Consider the following 27,751-nt stretch of genomic DNA (forward strand, 5'->3'; position numbering starts at 1 on the left):
AGAAGACAAGTTGAATAAATGATAATGCTAAGGATTAGGAGAGAATGCCAATAGAAGAGAATGAGTATGCTGTGCTGAAAGTGACCCATGTCATGTCAGGACCAAGGGGGGGGGCATGTCAGTTAAAAAAAACATTGACATGATCAGGCTCCAAAGTTATTGAACTCAATACTGAGAGTCCTAGAGGCTTCAGGGTTCCCAAGCAAAACATGAGATGCCTACCCATTCTCCACAAGGTAATCCAGTTCATTAACATACATCAGGAACAATGAAAGTCCTAACACCAACCCCTAGAAAACTCTACAAATGTAGCCCGAAAAATATCCATTGACCATTCCTCTTTGTCTTCTATCACTCAGCCAGTTTTATTTTGAATCCATGTAGTTGCTGTTATAACCATGAATTGTAACTTTCCTCACAAGTCTGTTTGAGGCACTGTATGAAATGCCTTCTGGAAATCCATGTATATCACATCGACAGCGTTACTCTCATTGAACCCTTTCTGTTTGCATGGATAAAAGATTGATTAGCCATCAGGAAACAAAGATTAGGGGTAAATGGGTTTCTCTTCAGGTTAGCAAGCTGTACCTCATGGTCGATTGTCAGGAAAACCCATCGGGTTCACTAATGTCCTTTAGGGAAAGAATTGTGCCAATCCTTACCTGGTCTGGCTGACAAGTTTCTCCGGACCCACAGCAATGTGGTTAAACATGGTGGCTCGGTGGTTAGCACTGCTGCCTCACAGTGCCAGGGACCCAGGTTTAATTCCAGCCTCGAGTGACTGTCTGTGTGGAGTTTGCACATTCTCCCCGTGTCTGCGTGGGTTTCCTCTGGGTGTTTCCGATTTCCTCCCACAGTCTAAAGATGTAGCAGGTTAGGTGGATTGGTCATGTTAAATTGCTCATAATGTTCAGTAATGTGTAGGCTAGCTGCATTAGTCAGGGGAATGGGTCTGGGTGGGATACTGTTCGAAGGGTCGGTGTGGACTTGTTGGGCCAAATGGCCTGTTTCCACACTGTAGGGATTCTATGAGATACCAGCAGTTATTCTATGAGAACTCTTAGCTTCACTCTGGACAGTTGGGGGTGGGCAGTGAGTGCTGACCAAACTAGTGATCCCCACGTCCCATGAATAAATTTTAAAAACACACTTGGAGTACCACAAGGATCAGTGCAGGATCCTCCACTGTTTATAACATAAATTAATGACTGGGAGGTGGGCATGGCCTTTAACTTTGCTGACAACACCAAGATAGGTAAGGATGTAAGAAGGCAGAGATTTTGTCAGGAGGTAGACACAGGTTAAGTGAATGGACAAGAAAATAGCCTCAAAGATTATAAGGAGCACAAAGGTCCAATTTGAGAGGAGCCACAGTAAAGCAAGATAGTCTTCTAACAGGGATAGACTGTAATAATTTGAGGTACAGAGAGATCTAAGTGTCCTGAAGATAGAGTCTTAGAGTCATACAGCACGGAAACAGACCCTTCGGTCCAACCAGTCCATGCTGAACATAATCCCAAATTGACTAGTCCCACCTGCCTGCTCCTGGCTTATATCCCTCCAAACCCTTCCTATTCATGTATCCATCCAAAAGTCTTTCAAATGTTGTAATTGTACCCACATCCACAACTTCCCCAAAAGATTATTAGGAAGGTACACGGACTGTCAGCATTTAATGCCAGCTACATAGAATATAAAAGTAGGGAAGCCCAACTAACACTGCACAAGGCCTTTTTAAGACCACAGCTGGAACACTGTGGTCCTTATTTGAAAATAAAAGGAATAAAATTGTGTTGTGAGCAGTTCAGAGAAAGTTCACACAACTCATTCCTGGGAAGAAAGGCTTATCCTACGAAGAAAGTTAAAAATCACACAACACCAGGTTATAGTCCAACAGGTTTATTTGGAAGCACTAGCTTTTGGAGCACTACTTCTTCATCACAACCACCTGATGAAGGAGCAGCGCTCCAAAAGCTAGTGCTTCCAAATAAACCTGTTGGATTATAACTTGGCGTTGTGTGAGTTTTAACACCAGCTCCTCCACATCATGCCTACGAAGAAAAGTTGAACAGGTTAGGAGTTGAACTTTAGGGGAACGAGAGGCAAACTTATTGCAATTTGTGAGATCCCGAGGGCTTTGACAGCAAGTTTTCTGTTGGATGGCAGCAGTTTAAGGATAAGAGATTTTCCGTTTATGGCGGAGATGAGGAGAATCTGTTTTTTCTCTCTGAGGGTTATTAGTGTGCAAGATTCTCTTTCCCAAAGAACAGTGGAGGCTAGGTCATTACAATTATTCCATGTTATGTTGGATAGATTTTTGAGAGACAAGGGAGTCAACGGGCATGGGGAGCAGACAGGAAATTGAAGTACACAGCCAGATCAGTAATAACCTCATGGACTGTTAGAGTGGACTCAAAGGGCCAAATGGTCTTGCCCTGCTCTTAATTCCTAGGTAATCGTTAAATTAGGAAAATGCCACTAACAAATCTGCATTACCACTACTGCTAATTAAAAAGCACAATTTACAATGTGTTAAGCACATTAACAGGCAAGAACATGTTCAATAAATGGTTTTCACTTAAGGTATATTGCCTTGTGTACTTAAACACAGTCTGGTGATGTCAGTTAACAATTTGTAGTCTATTGTTAACCTTGGTGCTGTAGTGGTGCCATGGGAGTGTCCATCTGCATCAAAAGGTGTCTCATAACATCTCTGAGCTGGATCATCAGACAAGATCCACTATTGCCTATTCTGACAAATTATGTAGAACAACAAAGACGCAGAAATTATTGAAGCAAACTGTCAAAGAACAAGATGAAAGAAACTCCAATATTTCCCATAGTTGGGGGACTAAAGGCACACCCAGATTTTTTTAAAAATTACAATATTGGCCAAGCTGGGAATGAAAGAGTTAACTACACCAATGGGAAAGGGATTAAACATCCACAGTGCAAGATTACAGAGAGATATGATTTGGAGATGCCAGTGTTGGACTGGGGTGTACAAAGTTAAAAATCACACAACTCCAGGTTATAGCCCAACAGGTTCATCAGGTGATAGTAAGCATTGCTCCGAAAGCTAGTGTGCTTCCTGTTGGACTATAACCTGGTGTTGTGTGATTTTTAACTTTGTACAGAAAGATAGAGAGTCTTCTGCATCTAAAGAAAAGAAGGGTGAGGTTTCTTGGTGAAATTGGCATGAGAGTGAAGACTTTGGCGCGCACACACACACACACATACATACAGCTGTTGCACATTGTGTCAAAGACATCCTGTGACACCCACAAAGTATTCTGCAATTAACAATGAATAAACACCAATAATGCCTGCTCCTTTATTGACAAATTCATTATTTCAACACGTCTTCCGAGTTCTGATTTTAACCTCTAGTGGACATAATTCTAAAAGTAGAGCTAAGTTACCTGGAATTCCAAAATTTGTGACTCCCCAAAAGCTCTGGATACTGGGTTTTTGAAAGCTGAGATTGACAGATTTTTTTATCGGTAAAAAAGAACATCTGATACAACATTAGGTCATTCAGACCCTCCAACCTGATGCAGCATTCCAATTTTTAAAAAATTAACTGTTAGTTGTTACCCCTCCTAGCTCATTGCCGTCTGGAAACTTGAATATACGGCTCCCTATTTCCTTTACCAAGGCACTCATGAATATGGTGAAAGGTTGAGATCCAAGAACAGATTCCCAGTGAATATCACCACATTAATCAGAGTTCTGGATGTAGGTTTGCTCGCTGAGCTGGAAGTCCATTGAAATGAACCTTCCAGCTCAGCGAGCAAACCTACTTCCATAACCTCAACCTGAGCTACAAATCTTCTCAAAACTCGCTATTAAACAGAGTGCGGACGCTTTACTCCCATTCTCCGTCTACTACCTTCTGACCAATTTTCAACCTCAAAATGCTTTCTTCAATTCCATGTGTTTTGCTGGTAATCTCCCACGTGGGACCTATCAAATACCTCCTAGAAATCAATGTATGTAACGCCCATAAATGGTCCTTTGTTTCGTGTATTAAATATGCACTAAAGAATTCAACTGGACACTATTGGCTGCCCTTCTGATCATGGCGCATCTGAGGAGCAGAACAATGGAAGTTTCGAGCATAAAGCCCTTCATCAGTCGAAACGTCGACTCTCCTGCTCCTCGGACGCTGCCTGACCGGCTGTGTTTTTCCATCACTCTGATCTCCAGCATCTGCAGTCCTCATGTTCTCCTGCCCTTCTGATGATGCCATATTTGCTCATGTGTGCGGTCAGAATCTTGGACATCGGCAGCACAGAAAAAGGACAGTCAACTCATCATGTCTGCGCCCGTCACACAAAAAAAAACACTTTACTATTCAAATCCCATTTTGCAGCACTAGGCCTATAGCCTGTATACCTTGGCAATGCAAGTGCACATCTAAACATTTCCTAAACGTTATGAGGGTTTCTTCCTGTACCACCATGACAGGCAGCAAGTTCCAGATTTCCACCATCCTCTGGGTGAGAAACCTTTTCCTCACATCGTGGTTAAACCTCCTGTGCCTTACATTACATGTGGTCATTGAGGCCGAAACAAAGGGATCCCTGCATCCCTCCAGCATTCACTCTGTACCCAATTAAAGTGCTGGTAGCTTTCTTGCAACAATGTTAAACCTCACAAATTACGATATGGAGCAAAGTTGGGTAAATGGGGTTCCTATACACACCAACCAGGATGCAAAAGAATGTTGGCAAATGTTCAACATGCTGCACGCCATTTCTTGCTCCTGGTGTGTGGACAGGTTTGATTTACACACCGCCCAATTTTACACTCCAATGATTTTATGGACTTTATGCGAACAACTAAATGACCTGTTTTATTTTGGAGGTGTGAGTTGAAGGAAGAAAAATCACTACGGCAACTCCTTTGTATTGTCTTATGGGATCTTCATATTAACCTGAATGTGCAGGCAGTTTTAAAATCTTGTGTGGCAAAGTGGCACATCTTTCAACTGTGCACTAATGCGCCAGCTTAAGTCTGGTGCTGGAATCTAAATTGTTCAGCCCATAACCTTCTGCTTAAAATGCAAAATATAATGAAGGTTCACGAGGTATTGTAATTATGATTTGGAAACTGGAGTTCTGAGGTGAATAGAACAGTGTATAATCTCAAGTCTGATTTAGATTTATAAATTTTCTGCATTATGAGGGGGGTAAAAAACATTGTTTTAGAACATAGAACATAGAACAATACAGTGCAGAACAGGCCCTTCGGACTGTTCTCAGCTCGTCCCCCTACACTATCCCAAAATCATACATGAGCTTACCTAAGGATTGTTTAGTTCCACCTTCAATCTTGGATTCTGTGGGCATTATCAAATCGTTTGGTAATGTGTTCATCTGCATTTAATTGGGACTTCTAAAAGACAAGCCTTGTGATGAATAGTTCAAGGGCTTTAGAAAGCAAGAGGAGAAGAGAGGGAAGCCCTGGTTGCTACCTAGCAACAAGGTCATATATAACAGAAGGCATCAGCAATAGTAAACATTTCCCTTTACAAAGGGAGACTCATACAGAAGATCAGTGAACATTGACAGTTTTCTTTCACAAAAAAACAGGCCATTCTTGGAAACAACAGTGCAGTTTTGCAGTCTCCAGCGGAATCAGAGCAGGAGTAAAGGAGTCCTGAGTGGTTTAATGCCAGTACTAGGAGCCTCCAGAAACAGAAGGCTGTGAAAGAGAAGTTTAAGGAATCCACGTTAAGAGATAAGTGAGCTGGGTTAGCAATATGGCAGAGGTGGGTACTGCAAATGCTGGAGATTATTTGAGGACAGGAACAGCAACCGACCTTTTGGACTGAAGTGTGCGTCTCTGCACCCTGCAGGAGCAGCTAATAGGAGCTGATTTCAACTTCAGTGTGCTGCAGTCAGCTAGAAAGAATTCAAGCGTCCACGCCAGGCAGCCAGCCTGATGCAACCTAAATGCTGTGGTTTCCACTCTGTACATCTGATAGCTGTTAATGACTAATCACCTCGGCCTATTGCTCATCAGTCTTGTTGCGCTCTTCAATTAGCCAATTTTGTACCAAAGTAGCACTATTGAGGAGTTGTGAGCTGTGAGATTGAACAGTTGAGGAATCTGGCCTGGCAGGCTGAACAGTGCTCAGTGAGGTATCAAAAGGTTCATCCATCTATCCCTCCATCCCCATCCACCGGTCCATCCATCTATCCCTCCATCCCCATCCACCGGTCCATCCATCTATCCCTCCATCCCCATCCACCGGTCCATCCATCTACCCACCCACTCGTCCATCCATCCATGTTTGTAGGGATAGAATTGTCCAGGGTGGATTTTCTTGAAGGAAATGTTGGAGTTGTGAATGGATAAGACCAACCAGTAACTGAGCGGAACGAATCACTTGCAATGTCAACCAGCATGAGAAGGTAGCAAGTGAAGTCAGGTGCTCTGTATTTCAGCAGGAGTGGTGCCAAAGGAGATTAGAGGGGCTTGCGTGATGCAGTGATAGCATCCACACCTCCGTGCCAGGACACCCAGGTTCAAGTCCCACCTTCTCCAGACGTTCTTCTAACATTTCTGAACAGGTCGATAAAGAAGACATCTGTCAAGGGAGATGAGGCAGGCATGGAGAGATATGCAAGTGAATCTCGAAGAGACTGAAGATTGACAGGGCAGAGCTGCTGGGAATGTGTGACTTTGTGAGGCAATGGGGCAAGACAGCTGAATGAATGGGTGGAGTTTATCTTGGTGACAATGAAGTTTACATTTCTGACTGTAGTTGAGCTCAGAGAGGGTAGATGGGTTTCCTCTGTCTCCAGCATACATGAGAGGTGCTGGCAAGGTGTGAGGGGAGAGGGGAATAAGGCCTAGCTAGATTAGATTCCCTACAATGTGGAAACAGGCCCTTCACCCCAACAAGTCAACACCGAGTCACCCACCCCAGACCCATTTCCCCCTGACTAATGCACCTAACACTACAGATAAGTTAGCATAGCCAATACACCTCACCTGCACATCTTTGGAGTGTGGGAAGGATACCCACGCAGACACGGGGAGAATGTGCAAACTCCACACGAGCAGTCGACCAAGGCTGGAATTGAACCTGGGTCCCTAGCGCTGTGAGGCAGCAGTGCTAACTAATAGATAAGGTATCGAGCAACTCTTTCCTTTCTAAGACATGAGTGTGAAGGAGAAAGGAAATAAAAGGCAGCTTTACAAATGGAGGCCCACTGGAAGAGACAGTGTGATCCTCAAAAACAGGAATGGATGGATGACCAATTAGTATTTTAATGGTATTATTTGATGGATAAATATTGGTCAGAAGATGAGGGTGAACTCCCCTGTGTTTTTTCAAATAACAGACATCTGAGAAGACAGACTGCAGTGCATGAGCACATACTGGGTTTGGCTGAGCTCACTGTTGTGTAGTGCTCCGCATGTGTTACACTATTAGAGAGGTACTAGCTATTGGATGGGAGAACCCCAGTCTGCTGTATGGAACAGGGAATTTAAAAATCCTAAGGTATTCTTTTAAAGCAGAGCAGCATGGTTATCCTTGGGTCAGTATTTAAGCCCTCAATCAACATCGCAGAGACAGATTCTGTGGTTATGATTACACTGCTGTTTGTAGGAACTTAGAAAAGTAAAAAAAAAGCAGGAGGAGGCTATTCGGCCCTTCGAGCCTGTTCTGCCGCTCATTGTTGGTATATAGGTATGAACAGATTCAAGAAGAGCTGTTATCAGACTTTGGAATGGACCTCTCAAATGTTGATCTCTCTGTGGCCAGCTGTGACATTGCATCCTGCACTCGGTTCTGTAACTCTCATGCAGAGCACATAAGGCATCACTTTTTCACTGCAGCAGGGTACTTGTGACAGTAATGAATCCATCAAATCATGGCTGACCCTCCAACTCTGTATCTGACCCCACTTTAACCCTCCTATCCTTTGCTCCCTTCAGCCCCAGGAACCATATCTAACGGCTTCTTGAAAACCTCCCATATTTTGGCCTCAGCTCTTCCCTCTCCCCCCAGCGGCAGCGAATCTGTGTGCTGCGTGAGACCTTACGTTTACAGACGGCTGCGCGGTGAGCGGCGCTACAGCAATGAACGTTGGTTTGCATTCTTTGAGAGCACACGTTTCGCTTGCATGGTCTCATCCGAAGCAGGGCTGGGGGTGGGGGAGAGGAGGGGGTCAGGGAAATGGTGCAAAGGATATAGTCAAACCGGTCCCAATAATTTAGATTGCAGCGCCAGACTTAAGCTGGCCCTGTTGAAAGATGTGCCGCTTTGACACACAAGGTTTTAAACTGCCCACTTTCCAACTGCTCCAAATGCAGAGACAGATGGGGGGGAGGCAAGCAGCGAAAGGCAGGGTAAAACGAGGCTGAGATATTTTGCTGGGATGGCGACTGACAAGTCAGCCGGGATACATTCATAAATCTGCCGTGTGTGTAGGGAATCAGTCGGAGTTTTCTACTGCTCGACCAGGGGCCGGTGGGTGGGACACCCAAAAAAAAAAGGAAAGACAAGTCTGGAAATGCGGCTGGGATTTCAATGGAGCCGCGTCCCGGTGGCTTTTGCCTGCAGACGGGAAAGAGGGAGCTAAAAGGTTTGACCCAGAGGGAGCAGAGCAGCTCCACAAGGCGGAGAGGAGCGTGTAGTTAGCTCCCGAGAGGAGGGAAGAGGGGGGAAGCTGGCTCCCAAGGGAGCACCGCCTCAACACATTGTAGGAAGGCAGGAGCCCTGCAGCCTGTCTGCTGGAGGAGAGATAGAGGCACAGGCTCGCTTACTGTAGGGGGGGCGCAGCCGGACTGACCCTTCTGCTGCTGGGGGCTCTCCGGGCGTATTGCATTTGTACCAGAGTGATGTTCGGTGACTTTGCCCGTCCCCAGCCTTTCCGGGACGGGGTTTTGGAAGTAAAATGTCAGGTGGTGCTGCTTCGCCTGGGAGGCTGGGGTTAACGCGGTGTCCCTCCCCTCTTTCCCCGGAGCCAGTGACTGACAGAGCTGACACCGTCTTGTCACAGTGGATGTGTTTGTGGGGCGGTCGGCCGAGCTCTTCCCACAAGCTTCAGCAGCTGCCGCTGAGCTACCATGCTGTGTGGGCTCAGGAAAGACCTGCACTCGGACTTCGGTGAGTTTTCCCCCCCCCAGAAAGGAGACAAGTCCCGTTTGCTGGTGTTTTGCGTTCAGTTGTGAAGGCGAGCGATGTCAACTGCCCGACTTAACTCTTTGCCCGGCTCCCGGTTTTCTTTTCGAAAGAACTTGCGAGCGAGCCTTTCGGGTCTCGACCCCAATGGGTCAAAACATGGTAAACTCCCAGCTCTGGAGATGGGGGCCGACGAGATACGGCAGTAACTGAGAGAACCAGAACGCAGAGGGGTTGCTCCGTAACTGTATTTTCCACTGTTTGAGTGAAGCACTCTGAAATTTACAGGGAGATCTCGGGGTTTAAAGCTGCTAGGGTAAAAGAAAGTAGGATTTGGAACCGGTGGGTTCAACAAACAACGGGTTAAGTACTAATGGGCTTTTGCTGTAAAATACTGTATTATTAACAGTATGCAGGTGTTTTTTTAAATCTCTGTACATTTGTGGGCTATAACCTTAATGTTTTTCTTCCATTCTTGGAATATGAGTGCTGCTGGCAAAGTTAGCCTTTTTTTTTTGCCCATCCCTAATTGCCCCTAAGGACAGAGCCTGGTGGTGAGTTGCCTTCTTGAACCACAGCAGTCCATGTGCTGTAAGTAGACCCATAAGGTCAGTAGAGAGGGAGTTCCAGGATTTTGCCCCAGTGACTGATGCGACGGCGATATGTTTCCAGGTCAGGATGGTGAGTGACTTGTAGGTGGTGGTGTTCCTATGTATCTGGTCTTTGTGTGGGGGAGGTGCCAGGTTTGGAAGATGCTGTCAAAGGAATCTTGGCGGTTTGCTGCAGTGCACCTTCTAGATGGTTCACTATCCTGCCAATGTACATGAGTGAGAGTGACTGCTTAAGTTGGTGACTGGAGTGCTAATCTAACAGGTCGCTTTGTCCTGGTGTAAGGCTGCTTTGATGTCACTGGAGCTGTGCCCATCCAGGCAAGTGGGGAGTATTCCATCACACACTCCTGACTTGTGCCTTGTAAGGGGTGGGCAGGCTTTCGAGGAGAAATGGTCAGGAGGTGAGTTCCTCAGCTGATTCAGCAGGTGGAGCGTTACTTCTGGGTCAGGAGGTTTTTGGGCTCCTGTTGCACTCTGGAAGCTTGCACATTACAACCCAGGCTAATGTCCAGGGCAGTAGTGAGGGTGTGTTGCAGGGTCAGAGGAGCTGCCTTTCAGGAGAGACACTGAACTGCAGCTTTAGCTGCCCACTCAGACAGACATAATACAACTGGTGGCACTACGTTGAAGAACAGGTTTGTCCTGGCCAATATTTATCCCTCAATGAATACCACAAAACTGCTTATTTGATCATTATCACATGTAGAACTTGGTGTGTGTAAATTTCCTGCTTTTCCAAGTATCATAAATGAATGCTCTATTAAAAAGTATAATCTGTAATTCTTGTTTGATGTTTATGGTTCTGTATGTGTGTATGTATGGGTGGTTTGATATCTAACTGTTCACATGGGTAAACCCTTTTGTCTCATGAGTTATGTGTCGCATCTGTCTGGTGTATAAATCTGAAAGAAATACAAGAGACTTAACATTGTAGTGGAATCTTTGGCATATCCCAAAACATTTCAGTACTTTTGTTTTGAAGCATAGAAATTGTGGAAAATATAGAAACCCATTTTCATGGAACCAGGTCAAGAAAGTAAGCAGGGACTCTGGTTTAGTGATCTCAGCTGTGGGATAAATATTGCTCAGGAAGCCAGAGGAAGGTTTGCTGTTTTCAAATAGTGCTACCTGAGAGGGTGAACAGGCTTCATCTGAGGGAGGGCACCATTGCATTGGCTTTATTCATAAAAATATCTTAGTCACAGAAGCAGTTTGGTTCTGCATAGTAATGTGAAGAAACAAACCAACATTAGAGTTTGACTATCCAATCAAAAAACCAAAGGCATCTCTTACCTGTACAAGATTATATTTACATATATTTGAGGCATCAGGAGGGTCTGTAAACTGAACGGGCTCCCGCTTAACTTCAGCTGAAAGACCTCGGACAGTGCTGTTGCCCACTGCGCCTTGGCAGCGGTTGCCCCAAGCGTTAGTGTGTGCCTCTCAGCACGCAGTCCTGGACCCTGGAATGTGCCAGTCTGCAACACTCCGGTCAAAGCTAGCTCCTTGCTGTGAAGGACCAACACATTTTCGGGCAGACCAAAGAGCGTCTTTCACCGAGTTGATGGTCCTCCAGGCGCAGTCGATGTTTGTCTCAGGAATGGACCGTAGAGCACAGAGTGCCACATCACGGAGCTGTTCGAGACAAATCTCAACAAGAAAGCACTGCATCTTTCTCCAGGTTTCCTTTGCAAAGGCACATTCTGGAAGGAGATGTGTGATAGCTTCTATGACTGCTCCCTGCCCCTGTCCCCCTCCTCCTGCAGCCACTTTGAGGACAGCGTGAGGTTGTGCAGAGATTTTGGTTGTTTGTGAAGGATCCCGCAGGAAGTGCCCTTCTCATCACCAGCTTAGCCATGTCTTGGTGCTTGTCGGGAAGTTCTGGTGACGAGGAATTCTGCCAAATGGCTTTGACAGTCTATTCAGGGGACCACCCAGTGGGATCCACCACCTTCTTTTCCCACAGACATTCAAGGATGCGATCTGCTAAACACTTCCTGATGGATTTATGGTCAAAATTGTGGGCGGCATGGTGGCACAGTGGTTAGCACTGCCTCACAGCGCCAGAGACCTGGGATCAATTCCCACCTCAGGCGACTCCCTGTGTGGAGTTTGCACATTCTCCCCGTGTCTGCGTGGGTTTCCTCCAGGTACTCCGATTTCCTCCCACAATCCAAAAATGTGCAGGTTAGGTGAATTGGCGAAGCTAAATTGCCCGTAGTGTTAGGTGAAAGGGTCTGGGTGGGTTGTACTTCGGTGGGTCGGTGTGGACTTGTTGGGCTGAAGGGCTTGTTTCCGCACTGTAAGTAATCTAATCTAATCTAATTGTTTTTCTTTGCAAATTTCTTCATAAAAGACAGGTTCCAACTACTTGGACCTGAACTCTCAATGACCTAACTCTGAGGCAAGGCCCCTGAACCACAGCTTACAATGCACATGCATGGTACACTTGATACACACCAGTCTGGTGGTGTGTGCAATTATGAGAGTATGTTTGGGTATACAGTATAATGTTAGTGCACCAATGTCAGTTTTTATTAACTCTGTTTATGCCTGACTTTCAATTCATTGAACACAAGATAAACTAGGATGGCTTGAGGGCTGATTCTGAGCTGGGAGCAACCTGCCCCATTAGTTAATTAATGTTTAATGTCCCATTAACTTGGATGGGTACAAGGTCACAGGATATGCTTCCACCAATGGGCGCACCTGCTGTGTGGAATTGGTCAAATGATTTTGTTCCTCCTCTCCCTTTGGTGCAGACCATTGAGTTTATTTGCATTAGAGTGTAGCATACTTACCATCATCATATTGCTGGGAATCTGATATAGAAACTAAAAATTCTGAGCTTACGTTTTAGCTCTAGCAGCACCTTATGAGAAGGGACCAGTGAAGTGTCACCATGTGAAACATTAACTGTGTGTGTCTCTCTCTCCCTCTCTCTGTACAAATGCTGCTAGATCTACAGAGTATATTCTGCTTTGTTCTGTTTCAATGACCACCTTCACAACGTCGGCTTATCAGCTGTTGCCACCAGTGCCTGGTCCTCAGCAAACAGAAACATTTACTGAATGTTGGCATTGCAAATCCTGTGCTGTACAACTCAAGGAACGAAAGCTGATGTTGTTGTGAAGGTGAAACAGAGCAGAGTGGAACATACTCTGCACTTCTAGCAGCATTTGTACAGAGAGAGAGAGATACAGTTAATGTTTCGCATGGTGACATTTCTCTGTTCCCTTCTCATTAGGTGCTTATTACTGTATCTGTTTTCACAACCTTAGGGATTGCCGCAGTGCTCTTTCGTCTACACCCTGTTTTGAAGTGGAGAGACTACACTGATAGGGAATAACACAGGAGCCAATATATGTATAGCAATGCCCCACACAAATGTGCAAAAGGCAGTCCTGTTTAGTGATGTTTGTTCACTTCGGACCAGAACACTAGGGAGTGCAGAAGGACAGTCATATCAGATATCTCTGCTACCTCCCCCCACACCCACCCCCAACCCCAGCCCCCTCCATTTATCTCTCAGCCCTCCGGCCAATAAGCCTCATTCCTGATGAAGGGCTTAAGCTCGAAACATCGATTCACCTGCTTCTTGGATGCTGCCTGACCTGCTGCGCTTTTCCAGCACCATGCTTTTGACTCAAAGCATCAACTCTGGATTTTCTCTCTCCATAGATCCTGCTGAGTTTCTTCAGCACTTTTTTATTTCAGACTTCCAGTATCTGCAGTATTTTATTTTTATTATACAAGGGAGAACTCCTACTCTTCAGAAGAGTGCTGTGGAGTATTTTGCACCCAGTGGATCGGGCAGGTCCCTGCATTAACACCTCGTGTGTGTGGAAGGTGGCATCTCTGATGGTGCAGCATTCCCTCACGAACCCATTGGTGTGTCAGCCTGGATTATGTGCTCAAGTGGCTGGAGTGAGACTCAATCTACAATCCTCTGAAATGAGAGTTCAAGCACTAACGCAAACACAAAATGAGTATTCACTGGAATGCAGGGAGTTAAGGATATGAACAGAAATGCTGGAAATGGCAGCTGGATGGCTTGTTTTTTAGAACCGCAGAATTGTTGCAATGCGGGAGGAGGCCATAAGGCTGCCCCGGTTCTGTTACCTCCCTGCCTTTCTCCCAGCACGTCCTCTCGAATGCCGCAGGTGAACCTGCCTCTGCCACGTTTCCAAAGCTGCTCTGTGAAAGAGTTGTTTTTCTCACCTCTCCCTCAGTTTTTGCTTGCACATCACTGTTAATGTTTTCTGGACGCCGCTGTATTTTGTAAAAGTACAGGTAGTCCCGAGGTTGCAAATAGGTTCCATTCTGAAGCCATAGAGATGTACAGCAGGGAAACAGACCCTTCGGTCCAACCCATCCATGCAGACCAGATATCCCAACCCAAACTAGTCCCACCTTCCAGCACCCGGCCCATATCCCTCCAAACCCTTCCTATTCATATACCCATCCAGATGCCTCTTAAATGTTGCAGTTGTACCAGCCTCCACCACTTCCTCTGGCAGTTCATTCCATACATGTACCATCCTCTGCATGAAAAAGTTGCCCTTTAGGTCTCTTTTATATCTTTCCCCTCTCACCCTAAACCTATGTCCTCTCGTTCTGGACTCCCCGACCCCAGAGAAAAGACTTTGTCTATTTATCCTATCCATGCCCCTCATGATTTTAGAAACCTCTATAAGGTCACCCCTCAGCCTCCGACGCTCCAGGGAAAACAGCCCCAGCCTGTTCAGCCTCTCCCTATAGCTCAAATCCTCGAACCCTGGCAACATCCTTGTAAATCTTTTCTGAACCCTTTCAAGTTTCACAACATCCTTCCGATAGGAAGGAAACCAGAATTGCATGCAATATTCCAACAGTGGCCTAACCAATGTCCTGTACAGCCGCAACATTATCTCCCAACTCTTGTACTCAGTACTCTGACCAATAAAGGAGTTTGTTCAAAATTCAGAACATGATGCAGGCCAGTGGAAAGGAGCTGTCTGTAAGTACCGTAAATGTTCATAAATCAAGGACCACCCCCATATATTGGACATAGTTACAGTAATGGACTTATTAGTTGCTTCATCCAATTAAGGGATAGTCTTGTTCTTTTGAACAGCAGTGTGTTGTTTTTTTTTAACAGATTTGATTAGATTACTTACAGTGCGGAAACAGGCCCTTCGGCCCAACAAGTCCACACCGACCCTCCGAAGAGCAATGCACACAGACCCATTCCGCTACATTTACCCCTTCACCTAACACTACGGGCAATTTAGCATGGCCAATTCACCTAACCTGCACATATTTGACTGTGGGAGGAAACCGGAGCACCTGGAGGAAACCCACGCAGACACGGGTAGAATGTGCAAATTATAGCACGTTTACAGATTGATATATATCACCAGTGCCACAGTCTTAGTGAATGAGTAACACTGGATCTGATGTGGTGGGGAGGAGGCTGTGGTGTGGGTATGTTGAGTTCCCATCCTATTCTATTGTAACCAGGGGTAATTGTTTGATGTCAAGTTTCTGTCTGTGCACAATGGCCAAGTGCTGCCCTGGCTGAGGGTTACTGTAGTCAGAGGTAAATGTTTCAGACTTCCTGAGATTGACCTGCTGCGTGCAGTGCTGGAGAACCTGGGCAGCCACGTGCAATGGGTGCTCAGGGCTGCAACTCTATACTTATGCAGGGCACAAAGGTGTCCCTGTCGCTCGGCAGTTCCTTCATGTCTCCTCAAATGAAGGCATCTCCTTCCAAGGCCGAGTGGCTTAGTGGTTAGCACCGCTGCCTCTCAGTCCCCATAGACCCAGGTTCGATTCCAGCCTCTGACAACTATCTGTGTGGACCTTGCACATTCTCCCCATGTCTGCATGGGTTTCTTCCCATAGTCCAGGTTGGGTGGGTTGGCCATGCTAAATTGCCCGCAATGTCCAGGGATGTGCCAGCTCGGTGGATTAGCCATGGGAAATATAGGGTTACAGGGATGGGTGAGTGATCTGGATGGGATGCTCTTCGGAGAATTGGTGTGGAGACCATGGGCTGAATGGCCTACTTCCATACTGTAGGAGTACCTGATTCTAAAAATGCTAGATTGACAATTTCTTGCAGTGCTGAGGGAGTATGCACTGTTGAAGGTTCTGTCGTTTGGTCAAGATTTTCAATCGTGAAACCAGGACAACTGATTGTCTCCCTATGATTCAGTGTGAATCAAGTTTCTGGCAGTCATTTGAGATGTCTTTGATGGCGGGGAGAGTGTCCAGAAACCTTAGCCACTCTTCTCCACATTAAAGACATCTCGGAAATGACTGCCAGACTAGTCAAACCTCTTGGCATCATGATAGCCCACAAACCCACCAACACACTAAAACAGCAGCTAATGAATTTGAAAGACCCTATACAGACACCAAACAAAACTAATGTCATTTACAAAATACCGTGCAAGAACTGTAACAAACACTACATTGGACAAACAGGCAGAAAACTAGCCACCAGGATACATGAACACCAACTAGCCACAAAAAGACATGACCCTCTCTCACTAGTATCCTTACATACAGATGAGGAAGGACACCACTTTGACTGGGGCAACACATCCATCCTAGGACAAGCCAAACAGCAACACGCACGAGAATTCCTAGAAGCATGGCATTCCAATAGGAACTCTACCAACAAACACATTGACCTGGACCCCATTTACCACCCTCTGAGAAAAAGGACAGGAAATGACATCACCAACCCAAGGAAACCTAAACACCTAAACAGAAAGCGGTCAAAACATCAGTGATACATCCTGAGGCTCACTAATGATGTTACCTAGTATGGGGACGAAATTTCTGAAAATGAACCTTCCAGCTCAGCGAGCAAACTTGCATTCAATGCGAATCATTCCTGGCTTATTCCTTCTCCCCCGACCCCGCATTACTTTCTTTCCATGTGTTCTGTTGTAGGTGTTAAGTGGGAGAGCAGTGTAAGTCGGTGTTATCCTCCCTTTCCCAGTGTGTGCGGTTTTGGGAGATGAGAGGGTAGCGGAGCAGCCTGTGCTGTGAGCATCCCGTTGGAATTGTTTCCAACTTTAGATTAAAACGATGCAGCCTGCTTTGGATTGCAACAAAACAGCGACGGCAAGGTGCATTTTGATGTGACCGCTTTCCTTTAGGTGTGAGTTGGCTGGATATAAATTAATTAGCAGCTAAGCTCACTGCACAATCGAAATCACTCCTCAGCGCTTTCCCATGGTTTGGTGCAATGTGTTAATGTGCTGAATGTGGCAATCTTTAACACATCACCCGGTGTCCTCTGTCGCACTCCAGGCAACCCATTCACCCAGATTACAAGGCGTTGACCGCCTGGGATTGTTGAATCAATACAAATTAATTCTGTAAATGGAGTTCAACTTCTCAGTATGAATCAGTTACTCTTAAAATTAATTTAATGGACTGTTGCAGTGAAAGAGATTTAAAGGAGGTTGATTTTGTTCTTGTGCTGTGGCATCATTTAGAATCCCTACACTGCAGAATGAGGCCATTCCCACTATTGAGTCTACATTGACCCTCCAAAGAACATTCCATCCAGCCCCCTGTGCTATCCCCATAACCCTGCAGTTACCGTGGCCAATTCACCTAATCTGCACATCTTTGGACTGTGGGAGGAAACCGGAGCACCCGGAGGAAACCCATACAGACACGGGGACAATGTACAAACTCCACACGAATGGTGACCCGAGGCTGGAATCGAACGCAACTAACCACTGAGCCACTTGTAGGGTCAGCATTTATTGCCCCTTCCCCAAATGTTTGGTGATGGTGTTGGTGGCTTGTTAATGCACCACATGCAGCAGTTAAAACCATCCCCCTCCTTGCTCAAGTATGTTCTAGGACCTGGTTATGGCACCAGGAGTTACAGAATTGGAGGTGGCGATGGCAGCAGGAGGACATGGGAGGCTGTAGCAGCAGCGAATGTTGCCAGCAATATCAGTAAAATCTACTGCTGCTGTACTTCAATAAAGTTGGCTGTAATGCACTGTGAGCCATCCAGTTTCAGGATAGAGGGCTATATATAAATGCAAATCTTCCTTTCCTTCATTCAAGGCAGGGTTAACGAACTCTGGGCAAAGGTGAGGACTGCAGATGCTGGAAATCAGAGCCTAGATTAGAGTGGGTGCTGGAAAAGCACAGCTGGTCAGGCAGCATCCGAGGAGCAGGAAAATCGATGTTTCGGGCAGAAGCAATTCATCAGGAATGAAGGCAGGGAGCCTCCAGAGAGGAGAGAGGGGGTGGGGCTGGGGAGAGGGTAGCAAAGAGTACAATAGGTGGATGGGGTGGGGATGGAGGTGATAGGTCAGAGGGAGGGTGGAGTGGATAGGTGGGAAGGGAGATAGGCAGGTAGGACAGGTCATGGGGACGGTGCTGAGATGGAAGGTTGGAGCTGGGGTAAGGTGGGGGGAGGGGAAATGAGGAAACTGTTGCAGTCCACATTGATGCCCTGAGGTTGAAGGGGGAAGATGAGGCGTTCTTCCTCCAGGCATCTGGTGGTGAGGGAGCGGCGGTGAAGGAGGCCCAGGACCTCCACGTCCTCAGCAGAGTGGGAGGGGGACTTGAAATGTTGGACCACAGGGCGGTGTGGTTGATTGGTGCGGGTGTCCCGGAGATGTTCCATAAAGCGCTCTGCTAGGAGGCGCCCAGTCTCCCCAATGTAGAGGAGACCGCGTCGGGAGCAACAGATACAATAAATGATATTGGTGGATGTACAGGTAAAACCTTGATGGATGTGGAAGGCTCCTTTAGGGCCTTGGATAGAGGTGAGGGAGGAGGTGTGGGCACAGGTTTTGCAATTCCTGTGGTGGCAGGGGAAGGTGCCAGGATGGGAGGGTGGGTTGTAGGGGGGCGTGGTCCTGACCAGGTAGTCACGGGGGGAACGGTCTTTACAGAAAGCAGATAGGGGTGGGGAGGGAAATATATCCCTGGTGATGGGGTCTGTTTGGAGGTGGCGGAAATGTCGGCGGATGATTTGGTTTATTTGAAGGTTGGTGGGGTGGAAGGTGCGCACCAGGGGCGTTCTGTCCTTGTTACGGTTGGAGGGGTGGGGTCTGAGGGCGGAGGTGCAGGATGGAGACGAGATGCGTTGGAGGGCATCTTTAATTACGTGGGAAGGGAAATTGCGGTCTCTAAAGAAGGAGGCCATCTGGTGTGTTCTGCGGTGGAACTGGTCCTCCTGGGAGCAGATCCGGCGGAGGCGGCGGAATTGGGAATACGGGATGGCATTTTTGCAGGAGGTAAGGTGGGAAGAGGTGTAATCCAGGTAGCTGTGGGAGTCTGTGGGGTTTGTAAAAAATGTCAGTGTCAAGTAGGTCATCATTAATGGAGATGGAGAGGTCCAGGAAGGAGAGGGAGGTGTCAGAGATGGTCCAGGTAAATTTAAGGTCAGGGTGGAATGTGTTGGTGAAGTTGATGAATTGCTCAACCTCCTCGCAGGAGCACGAGGTGGCGCCAATGCAGTCATCAATGTCGCGGACGAAGAGGTGGGGAGTGGTGCCGGTGTAATTACGGAAGATCGATTGTTCTACGTAGCCAACAAAGAGACAGGCATAGCTGGGGCCCATACGTGTGCCCATGGCTACCCCTTTGGTCTGGAGGAAGTGGGAGGATTCGTAGGTGAAATTGTTAAGGGTGAGGACCAGTTCAGCCAAACGAATGAGAGTGTCGGTGGAGGGGTACTGTTGGCGACGTCGGGAGAGGAAGAAACGGAGGGCTTGGAGGCCCTGGTCATGGCGGATGGAGGTGTAGAGGGATTGGATATCCATGGTGAAGATGAGGCGTTGGGGGCCGGGGAAATGGAAGTCTTGGAGGAGGTGGAGGGTGTGGGTGGTGTCTCGAACGTATGTGGGGAGTTCCTGGACTAGGGGGGATAGGACAGTATTGAGGTAAGTGAAGATGAGTTCGGTGGGGCAGGGGCATGCTGAGACAATGGGTTGGCCAGGGTGGTCAGGCTTGTGGATCTTGGGAAGGAAGTAGAATGGGCGGTGCGGGGTTCCCGGACTACGAGTTTGGAGGCTGTGGGTGGGCCCGTATTATGGACTAAAGAACTCTGGGCCTTAAATTGGATGTCATTATTTTTAGTTATTGATGGATGTGGGCTACCTCGGTATTTGTTGCCCATCTCTAAGTCATGTAGACATTGATTCAGTATTTCGCTGAAGGGAAGTGCCAAGTGATTTATCTAAATAGGAATGTGTTTGTCTCCCTGCCGATTATAAGATCAATAGAACTTGTAGGACTGGGGGAGAGTGGGAGAGGTCATGCTTCTGTTACACTTGCTGTTGGGCTTGAGGGTTCGTACTAAATGAATGGAAATTCCTGAATCTCAATCACTGTTCCCTCCGGCTTACGCTGTAATAGCGTGGCCCTCTGCTCAGCATGAAACATCTTGGTTATGGACAACTCCCTGTTTGTACAAATCCTAGATTCACAGTGTTAACCAAATAAGGGTGTGCGCTCCCAGTGCAAAAAATGGCCACCACGGTCCATCTGCACATGCTCAGTTGCACTGTGACATCATTCGCATGCACAACTTCACTGTCAGTTGACAGAAATTGATATACCTGATGTCAGAACCCCCACCCCCACCCCCACCCCCACCCCAAAGTCATGTTCTCCCTCCTTCCTGTCAATCTACAACATTCCTCACATGTCTCCAGGAAAGAGTCAGGGACAAAAATGTTTTGTTCTTATTTTTTAAAAACTCATCTAGCACTAACTAGTGACTCTCTGTCTGACACCTTACTCCAAATCGCCAGCCATCTTTCATCCACAAAGATGTTTCTAAGTGTTGAATTCAGAATGTGCTTTTCAATACTTCACTACTCACAGTGGCAGATGCTGCCGAGTTAACTTCCACCTTCGTGATAGCTGAATACTAATTAAATTGCTACTCATAGACTCAAACACAGATTCTACTCCAAACTTGTTCATGGCATCAGTTTCTGGTGGGGAGTGCCAGGGAAATTCTTTAAGTCTGTCCTTAAAGCTTCACTATAAAAATGCGATATTCATAAGTTTGCAAATGATAAAAAAATAGGTGGTGCAGTGGTCAGCGAAGAAGGTTATCTCAGAATACAATGGGACCTTGATCAGCTGGGCCGAGGAGTAGCAGATGGTGTTTGATTTAGATAAAATGTGAGGTGTTGCATTTTGGTAAGGCAAATCTGGGCAGGGTAAAGGTCGGGTCCTGGGGAGTGTTGCTGAACAGGGAGTCCGAGGGGCACTGGTTCATAGTTCTGTGAAAGCAGTGCCGCAGGTAGATAGGATAGTGAAGAAGGCGTTTGGTATGCTTTCCTTTATTGGTCAGAGCATTGAGTACAGGAGTTAGGTCGTGTTGCAGCTGTACAGGTATTTGGTTAGGGCATTTTTGGAATATTGTGGGCAAAGCTGGTCTCCCTGCTGTAGGAAAGATGTTGTGAAACTTGAAAGGGTTCAGAAAAGATTTACAAGGATATTGCTGGGATTGGAGGGTTTGGATTATCAGGAGAGGCTGAATAGGCTGGGGCTGTTTTCCCTGGAGTGTTTGAGGTTGAGGGGTGACCTTATAGAGGTTTATAAAATCATGAGGGGTATGTATAGGGTGAATAGCAAAGATCTTTTTCCCAGGGTAGGGGAGTCCAAAACTAGAGGGCATAGGTTTAAGGTGAGGGGGGAAAGACATAAAAAGGACCTGAGGGGTAACATTTTCATGTAGAGAATGGTACGTCTGTTGAACGAGCTGCCTGGGGAAGTGGTGGAGGCTAGTACAATTACAACCTTTTTTAGATTAGATTCCCTACAGTGTGGAAACAGGCCCTTCAGCCCAACAAGTCCAAGCCGACCCTCCAAAGAGAAACCCATCCCTCTACATTTACCCCTGACTAATACACCTAACACTACGGGCAATTTAGCAGGGCCAATTCACCTAACCTGCAATCTTTGGACTGTGGGAGGAAACCGGAGCACCCGGAGGAAACCCACGCAGACCCAGGGAGAATGTGCAAATTTCACACAAACAGTTGGCCGAGGCAGGAATTGAACCCGGGTCTCAAGCGCTGTGAGGCAGCAGTGCTAACCACTGAGTTACTGTGCCGCCTTATATTTAAAAGGCATCTGGATGGGTATATGAATAGGAAGGATTTAGACTGATATGGGCCGGGTGCTGACAAATAGGACTAGATTAATTTAGGATATCTGGTCAGCATGAATGAGTTGGACCAAAGGGTCTGTTTCCATCTGTACATCTCTATGATTCGTGATATTCCCACTCAACACTATCCAATTGGAGGAGGCATTCGCAAAGGAGCCAACTATTTTGAGTGCCTTGAAGGTATTGTCTTGTGGACAAAATGTTCAGTCAGTTGGAGGACAAGCAGAAACATTGGAAAGAGGGTGTGAAATCCCGAGCATCCTAACTACAGCTGGGTGTGTGGATCCTGCATTGGCCTGTTTACTCACTATCGAAAGCCTGACTCCAGAATGGAAGAACGTCATCCTTAATCCCAAGGGACAGTTTAAGAATGGACTTACCAAATGCAACAATTCAACAACAGTGGTATTGTCCATAAATGCAGCCCGTCCAAATATCTGTCTCAAACTACAAATGGACCCAGTACTGTCATTCTCGTGGGACTGCCCACAGCAGACTGGAATTAGGGATTCAGGGATGCAGGGATCCATTTGTGTTGAGACTACAGGCTGTTCACCCTGAACTGGGAAGTGGGCTGGTGTGTTGGAAGGATGAAGCAGTCTGCATCCATGTATAGCAAGACCTGGACACCTCCGGTTTGGATTGACAAGAGGCACTTAAAATCCATGCTGCACAAGTGCCAGGAAATGGCCATCTCCACCAAGAGAGACTGTACCCACTTTCCCTTTAATATTCAATGGTGTTCCAATCATTGAGACCCCATGATCAACCTCCTGAGGGCTACCATTGATGTAAAACTGAATTGGTCAAGCCATACAAATATGGTGGCTACAAGAGCAGATCAGAGGCTAGGAACTCACCTTCTCACCCCTCAAACTCTATCAGCTATCTACAAGGCACAAGTCAGAAGTGTTATGGAATGCTGTACTCACCATTTGCGTTGATGGGTGCATCCCCAACAACACGCATGAAGCTTGACACTATCCAAAGAAAAGCAGCCCAATTGATTGGCAGGAGCAAATTATTGCAATTGCTAGAATCTGTACTGAAAACAACAAATGCTGGAGATCACAGCAGGTCTGCCATTACCCATGGAGAGAAAGTGAGCTAACATTTTGCGTCTCGATGATTCCTCATCAGAGCTGAATTATGAAGGAGGCAGCATTTATGTTGTAGTTGGGGTGGGATAGTGGTGTGTAGACCACTGGTGGAGAAAAGATCAAGTGATTGGAATGTGAGAATGGTGGAACAATGATGTGTCTAACTATCAGATTTGAAAGAACAGATAATTCCACTGGAGTGGGAGTAGGGGAGAGAGGTCACGGTGATAGAGAATGTAACCAGTAAAGCTAACAGAAAGGGAAGGAATGGGAGCTGGTTCACAATTTGAAGGTGTTAAACTCAATATTAAGTCCAGAAGCTTGTAAAGTGCCTAGTCTGAAGTTGAGATGTTCCTCCAGTTTGCGCTGTGATTCACTGGGACACTGTAGCGTACTGAGGACAGACACATGGGCATGTGAGCAGGATGCTGGGTTAAAATGACTGGCTACAGGAAGGTCGGGCTCATGCTTGCGCACAAACCGGAGGTGTTCTGCAAAGCATTCACTTGATTGGCAACTTATCCATTACCTTCAATGTTCACTCCTTTCACCACTGATACATGACGACAGCAATGTGTACCATCTACAAGATGCACTGCAACAGCACACCAGCTCCATTGATAGCACTTTCCAAATCTGCAATCTCTATCATCTAGCAGGACAAGGGTAGCAGACACGTGAGAATGCCACCCACCCACCTGCAGGTTCTCCTCCAAGGCACTCATCATCCCGACTTGGACGTATATTTTGCGGTGCCACTGAGCTAAAACCTTAGGACTCCCAAACAGCGCTGTGGGTGTACCTGCACAACGGGGGGCTGCTGCAGTTCAAGAAGGCAGCTTCCCACCACCTCAAGGGCAATTAACAGTGGGAAATTAATGCTGGTACAACCAGTGACATCCACATCCCGTGAACGAGTAAAAACGCGGCCACAGTTGTAGGGAACGTAGCACTCAATTTCTGTTTGGCAATCTCCAACAAACAGCAGTGCCATAATGGCAGGAGAATCTGTTTCCATGATGACGGTTAGAAGATAAATATTGGCCACGAAGCTGGAGAGAAGTCCTATGTTGTTCTTCAGGATGTTCAGAGCAGGTAGATGAGTCTTTGGTCTCATCTGAAATGGTACTCCTAACTGCTCAGCACTCCTTTGGTTCTGCACCAGAAGTGTCAGCTTTGTGCTCATATGCTGGAGTGAGGTTCAAACCCAGGACCTTGTGACTCCGAGGCAAGCGTGCAACTAATTATCCCATGTCCCATATGGTTAACAGTTTTCTTCCAGAGGCAATCTGTTTATGTGTTACTAGCTGTGGCCGTGAGCTACAATCTTTGGCTGAACACAGCACTAGGAGGAGAATTTGTCATGATCTATTCTGCAAAAGAAAATTAATTTATAACACAGTGTGATTTTGCAACCTACTTTTGGGAAAATTCTTTCCAAACACGTTTTCTTGTTGTATGTAATAGTGGACTTTTAACTCAACATGATGTCTCTCAAAAAGAAAAGGCTGGCATTTATATATGCTAGACTAAATACTTAATGTTCCTTAACTGTTGGCACCACTTTGAGATGAAGGGGATGGGGTAGATAGGAGAGCTTGAATGTAGGAGGGAGGCTGTTGAGGGAGACCGCACGGAAGTAGGCCCTTTAGCCCAACTTGTCCATCCCGCCCAGTTTTCACAACTAATCTAGTCACGTAGTTCCATTTGTATAGCACCTAACACAACAACCAATCATCTGAAAGCGCTTAATGCCCAATGAAATTCTCTTATGGTTAACTTTTGCAGTGAGATCCCGTAACGGTGATATGACAGTAACAATGGGTTAACGTTTGACACTGTACTGGGGATAACAATTCTTCTAACCAAACCCATAGAACAGATGGGCCCCTGGTTTGATATTCCATCCAATGACAGCACCACCAGCAGTGTCGCACTCCCTCCGTACTGTCCTGGTTCAGCTTAGATCATTGTGCTAGAAACAAGGCCAAGAGTGAGACTTGAGCCCACAACCTCCTGACTCAGTGGTAAGGGTGCTATCAACTGAGTCACAGCTCACACAGTGGAAGATTTGTTTTCTCCCAAAGACAACAGATAATCAGTTGCTGAGCATGCTTTACAAAGAAAAAAAGTTTAAATCAATTTTCTAAAAATTGCCCTGTGGTAAGGGTTGATGACTCAGTGGTTAGCACTGCTACCTCACAGCACCAGGGACCCAGATTCAATTCCAGCGTCTGGCGATTGTCTGTGTGGAGTTTGCACATTCTCCCTGTGCCTGTGTGGGTTTCCTCCGGGTGCTCCGGTATCATCCCGCAGTCACAAAGATGTGCAGGTTAGGTGCGTTGGCCATGCTAAATTGTCCAAGGGTATGCAGGCTAGGTGGGTTAGTCATGGGGAACGCAGAGTTACAGAGGGTCGGGGGGGAGGTGGTTCTGGGTGGGATGCTCTTCAGAGGGTTGGTGTGATCTCAATGGGCTGAATGGCCTGCTTCCACATTGTAGGGATTCAATGCTTCTAGACTGTGGCTCATACATCAACCCAGCATCTAAGGAGATCCAAACATCTCAGTCCCAATATATTCTGGTTCTCGCACTTGTTCGGCATCTTGGTCAACACTTCAGCAAGGCTCTATCAGTGCAAGCCTGTACTCCAACCAGCGGTCAGCCTCAAATTTTCACCCACACGTGGATGTTTTGTTTACAACTGGGCAGAAGGAATCAAGAAGGTGATACAGTCTGTTTGTGGAGAGATGTAGTCACTTAAGACATGCCCTTAAACAGAGCAGAGTGCACGCAATGACCGACATAGATGGCATCACCCATGCCCATGACGGTGATTGACTTTTGTCCTCTGTGTGTACATCAACCTTCACTTCTGAAGGGATGTTTCGAGGCTTCGCTACATTGCTATCAGGAGTGTTGGAAAGGAGGGAATTTGGAAAGGTATCTTTGAGATAAGGTTGTAGCGGCGAGTGCCTCAGGTAGCAGCTTGTATGTTCTCCATCCAGATGTTGTGCTCATCTGGCGCATTTTTGCTGAGGCCCCTTCCAGTAGGTGGTTAAGAATTTGGCTGGAAAGATCATGCCGTTTTAGCCAGGGAGCTGGGGAGAAGAAAGGCAGATTGAGCGTAGGGGAGGAACGTTTGGATGGGAGACATGATGCAGTTTGAATTGGTCAGGTGAGGAGAGGGGTCAAATTCAATGAATGGCAGTGGGGAGCAGCGTGGTTGGCCGTGGGGAGCAGCGTGGTTGGCCGTGGCAGACGAAGGGGGGGGGTGAGTGTGCCAATGAACAGGACATGTAGGGGCATTGAATATCTGCAAGCTCTTAGCGAAGGGCTACGTTATTGAGGGGGAATGGAAAAGAAAGTGCCCCTTTGAAGGGCAAAACCAATTGTTGCTACTTTTTTAACAAAGGATGGTGGTTATTTGGGTAAAAACCGCACTGTCTCTGAATTTTCCCATTCACTTCTGATTAAAAGTAGGAGACGTGAAGTGTTAAAGCAATTAAAGTGCACTGGAAGGTACAGTCTGATGCAATAAAATTTTACATTTTCCATGGGAATATATTCTCAGACCTTCATTAGAAACACAGATGTGGGTTGGTGCAAAATCTGGGTAGAGGGAGCAGAGTTTTGCATTGGTTGTTTGTAGCAGCAGCTACAACAGTCTCTATTCAGAGGTGCTCTTGTAATTCCCTCTTTTTCAGTTTGATTATGTTTGTGTACTTTAAAAGAAAGAACAAAATTGATTGAAACCGTTCTTTTCCTGCTCAGTAAGAGATTATCTGCTACCCCTGGAGAAAGAAGTTTTTAGAGATTAAAAAGAAGTAATTAATTCCCGAAAGCGAGGAAAATAATTTCCAATAAATTTGTGCAAATGGCCTTTCCTTTTTCGGAATTAATAAGCTATAATGCTTGTGTATTTGCAGCTTCCAGATAATTGACCAAGCAAAAGAAGATTTTCCGTTTCCTTTCCCTTTAGTCAGTCAGGAGCAATAAACACCAATAATTTGCATTTATATAACACCTTTTCATTGTAAAATATTTCAAGGAGTTTTCACAGGAGTATTGTTAAATGGCATTTCACCACATGAATAGATATTAAAATGACCCAAAACTAGAACATAGAAGAGTACAGCATGGAAACAGGTCCTTTGACCCACTATGTTGTGCCGAGGATGATGCTAAATTAAACTAATCCCTTCTGCCCACTCGTGGTCCATATTCCTCCAGTCCTTGCTTACCCATGTGCTTATCTAAAAGACCCTTAAATGCCCTTATTGTACCTGCCTCACATCTCTTACAAATCCCCCCCCCCTCACCTTGCTTACCTTAATGTATGCCCTCTAGTGGTAGATATTTCAACTCTGGGAAAAAGATTCTGACTGTCATTCCTGTCATTGCCTCTCATAAATTTATAGATTTCTATCGAGTCGTCCCTCAGCCTCCGCTGCTCCAGAGAAAACACCCTAAATTTCTCCAGCTTCTCCTTCTAGCTCACACCCTCTAATCCATGGGTAAGCAGATAATCTCTTCTGCACCCTCACCAAAGCATCCACCTCCTTTCTGGAATGTGGCGACCGGAGTTGAACGCAATACTCTTAGTGCAGCCTAAACAAAGTCTTCTAAAGCTGCAATGTCACTTCCTGACACTTGTATTCAACTAGGACAAATTGGGAATGGTTTGACCAACGATTTATAGAAACAGAGACGTTGAAAGAGTAGGTTTTGGC

At 46.3% G+C, this 27,751-nt stretch overlaps 1 protein-coding gene across 1 annotated transcript in view; it reads left to right on the forward strand.

Moving 5' to 3' along the window:
* Positions 1-8,809: 8,809 nt before the first annotated feature.
* Positions 8,810-27,751, forward strand: part of grip2b (glutamate receptor interacting protein 2b) — a 186,225-nt gene continuing 167,283 nt past the window's right edge. Inside the window, exon 1 of the mRNA XM_087993993.1 lies at positions 8,810-9,130. Within this exon, the coding sequence (XP_087850119.1) occupies positions 9,091-9,130 (40 nt within the window). The 5' untranslated portion in view covers positions 8,810-9,090. The remainder of the gene's footprint in view (positions 9,131-27,751) is intronic.

This window comes from Chiloscyllium plagiosum, unplaced genomic scaffold (assembly GCF_037043375.1).
Source record: "Chiloscyllium plagiosum isolate Xiang-an unplaced genomic scaffold, Cpla_swu_hap1 HiC_scaffold_14, whole genome shotgun sequence".
In the NCBI taxonomy this organism is placed as follows: Eukaryota; Metazoa; Chordata; class Chondrichthyes; order Orectolobiformes; family Hemiscylliidae; genus Chiloscyllium; species Chiloscyllium plagiosum.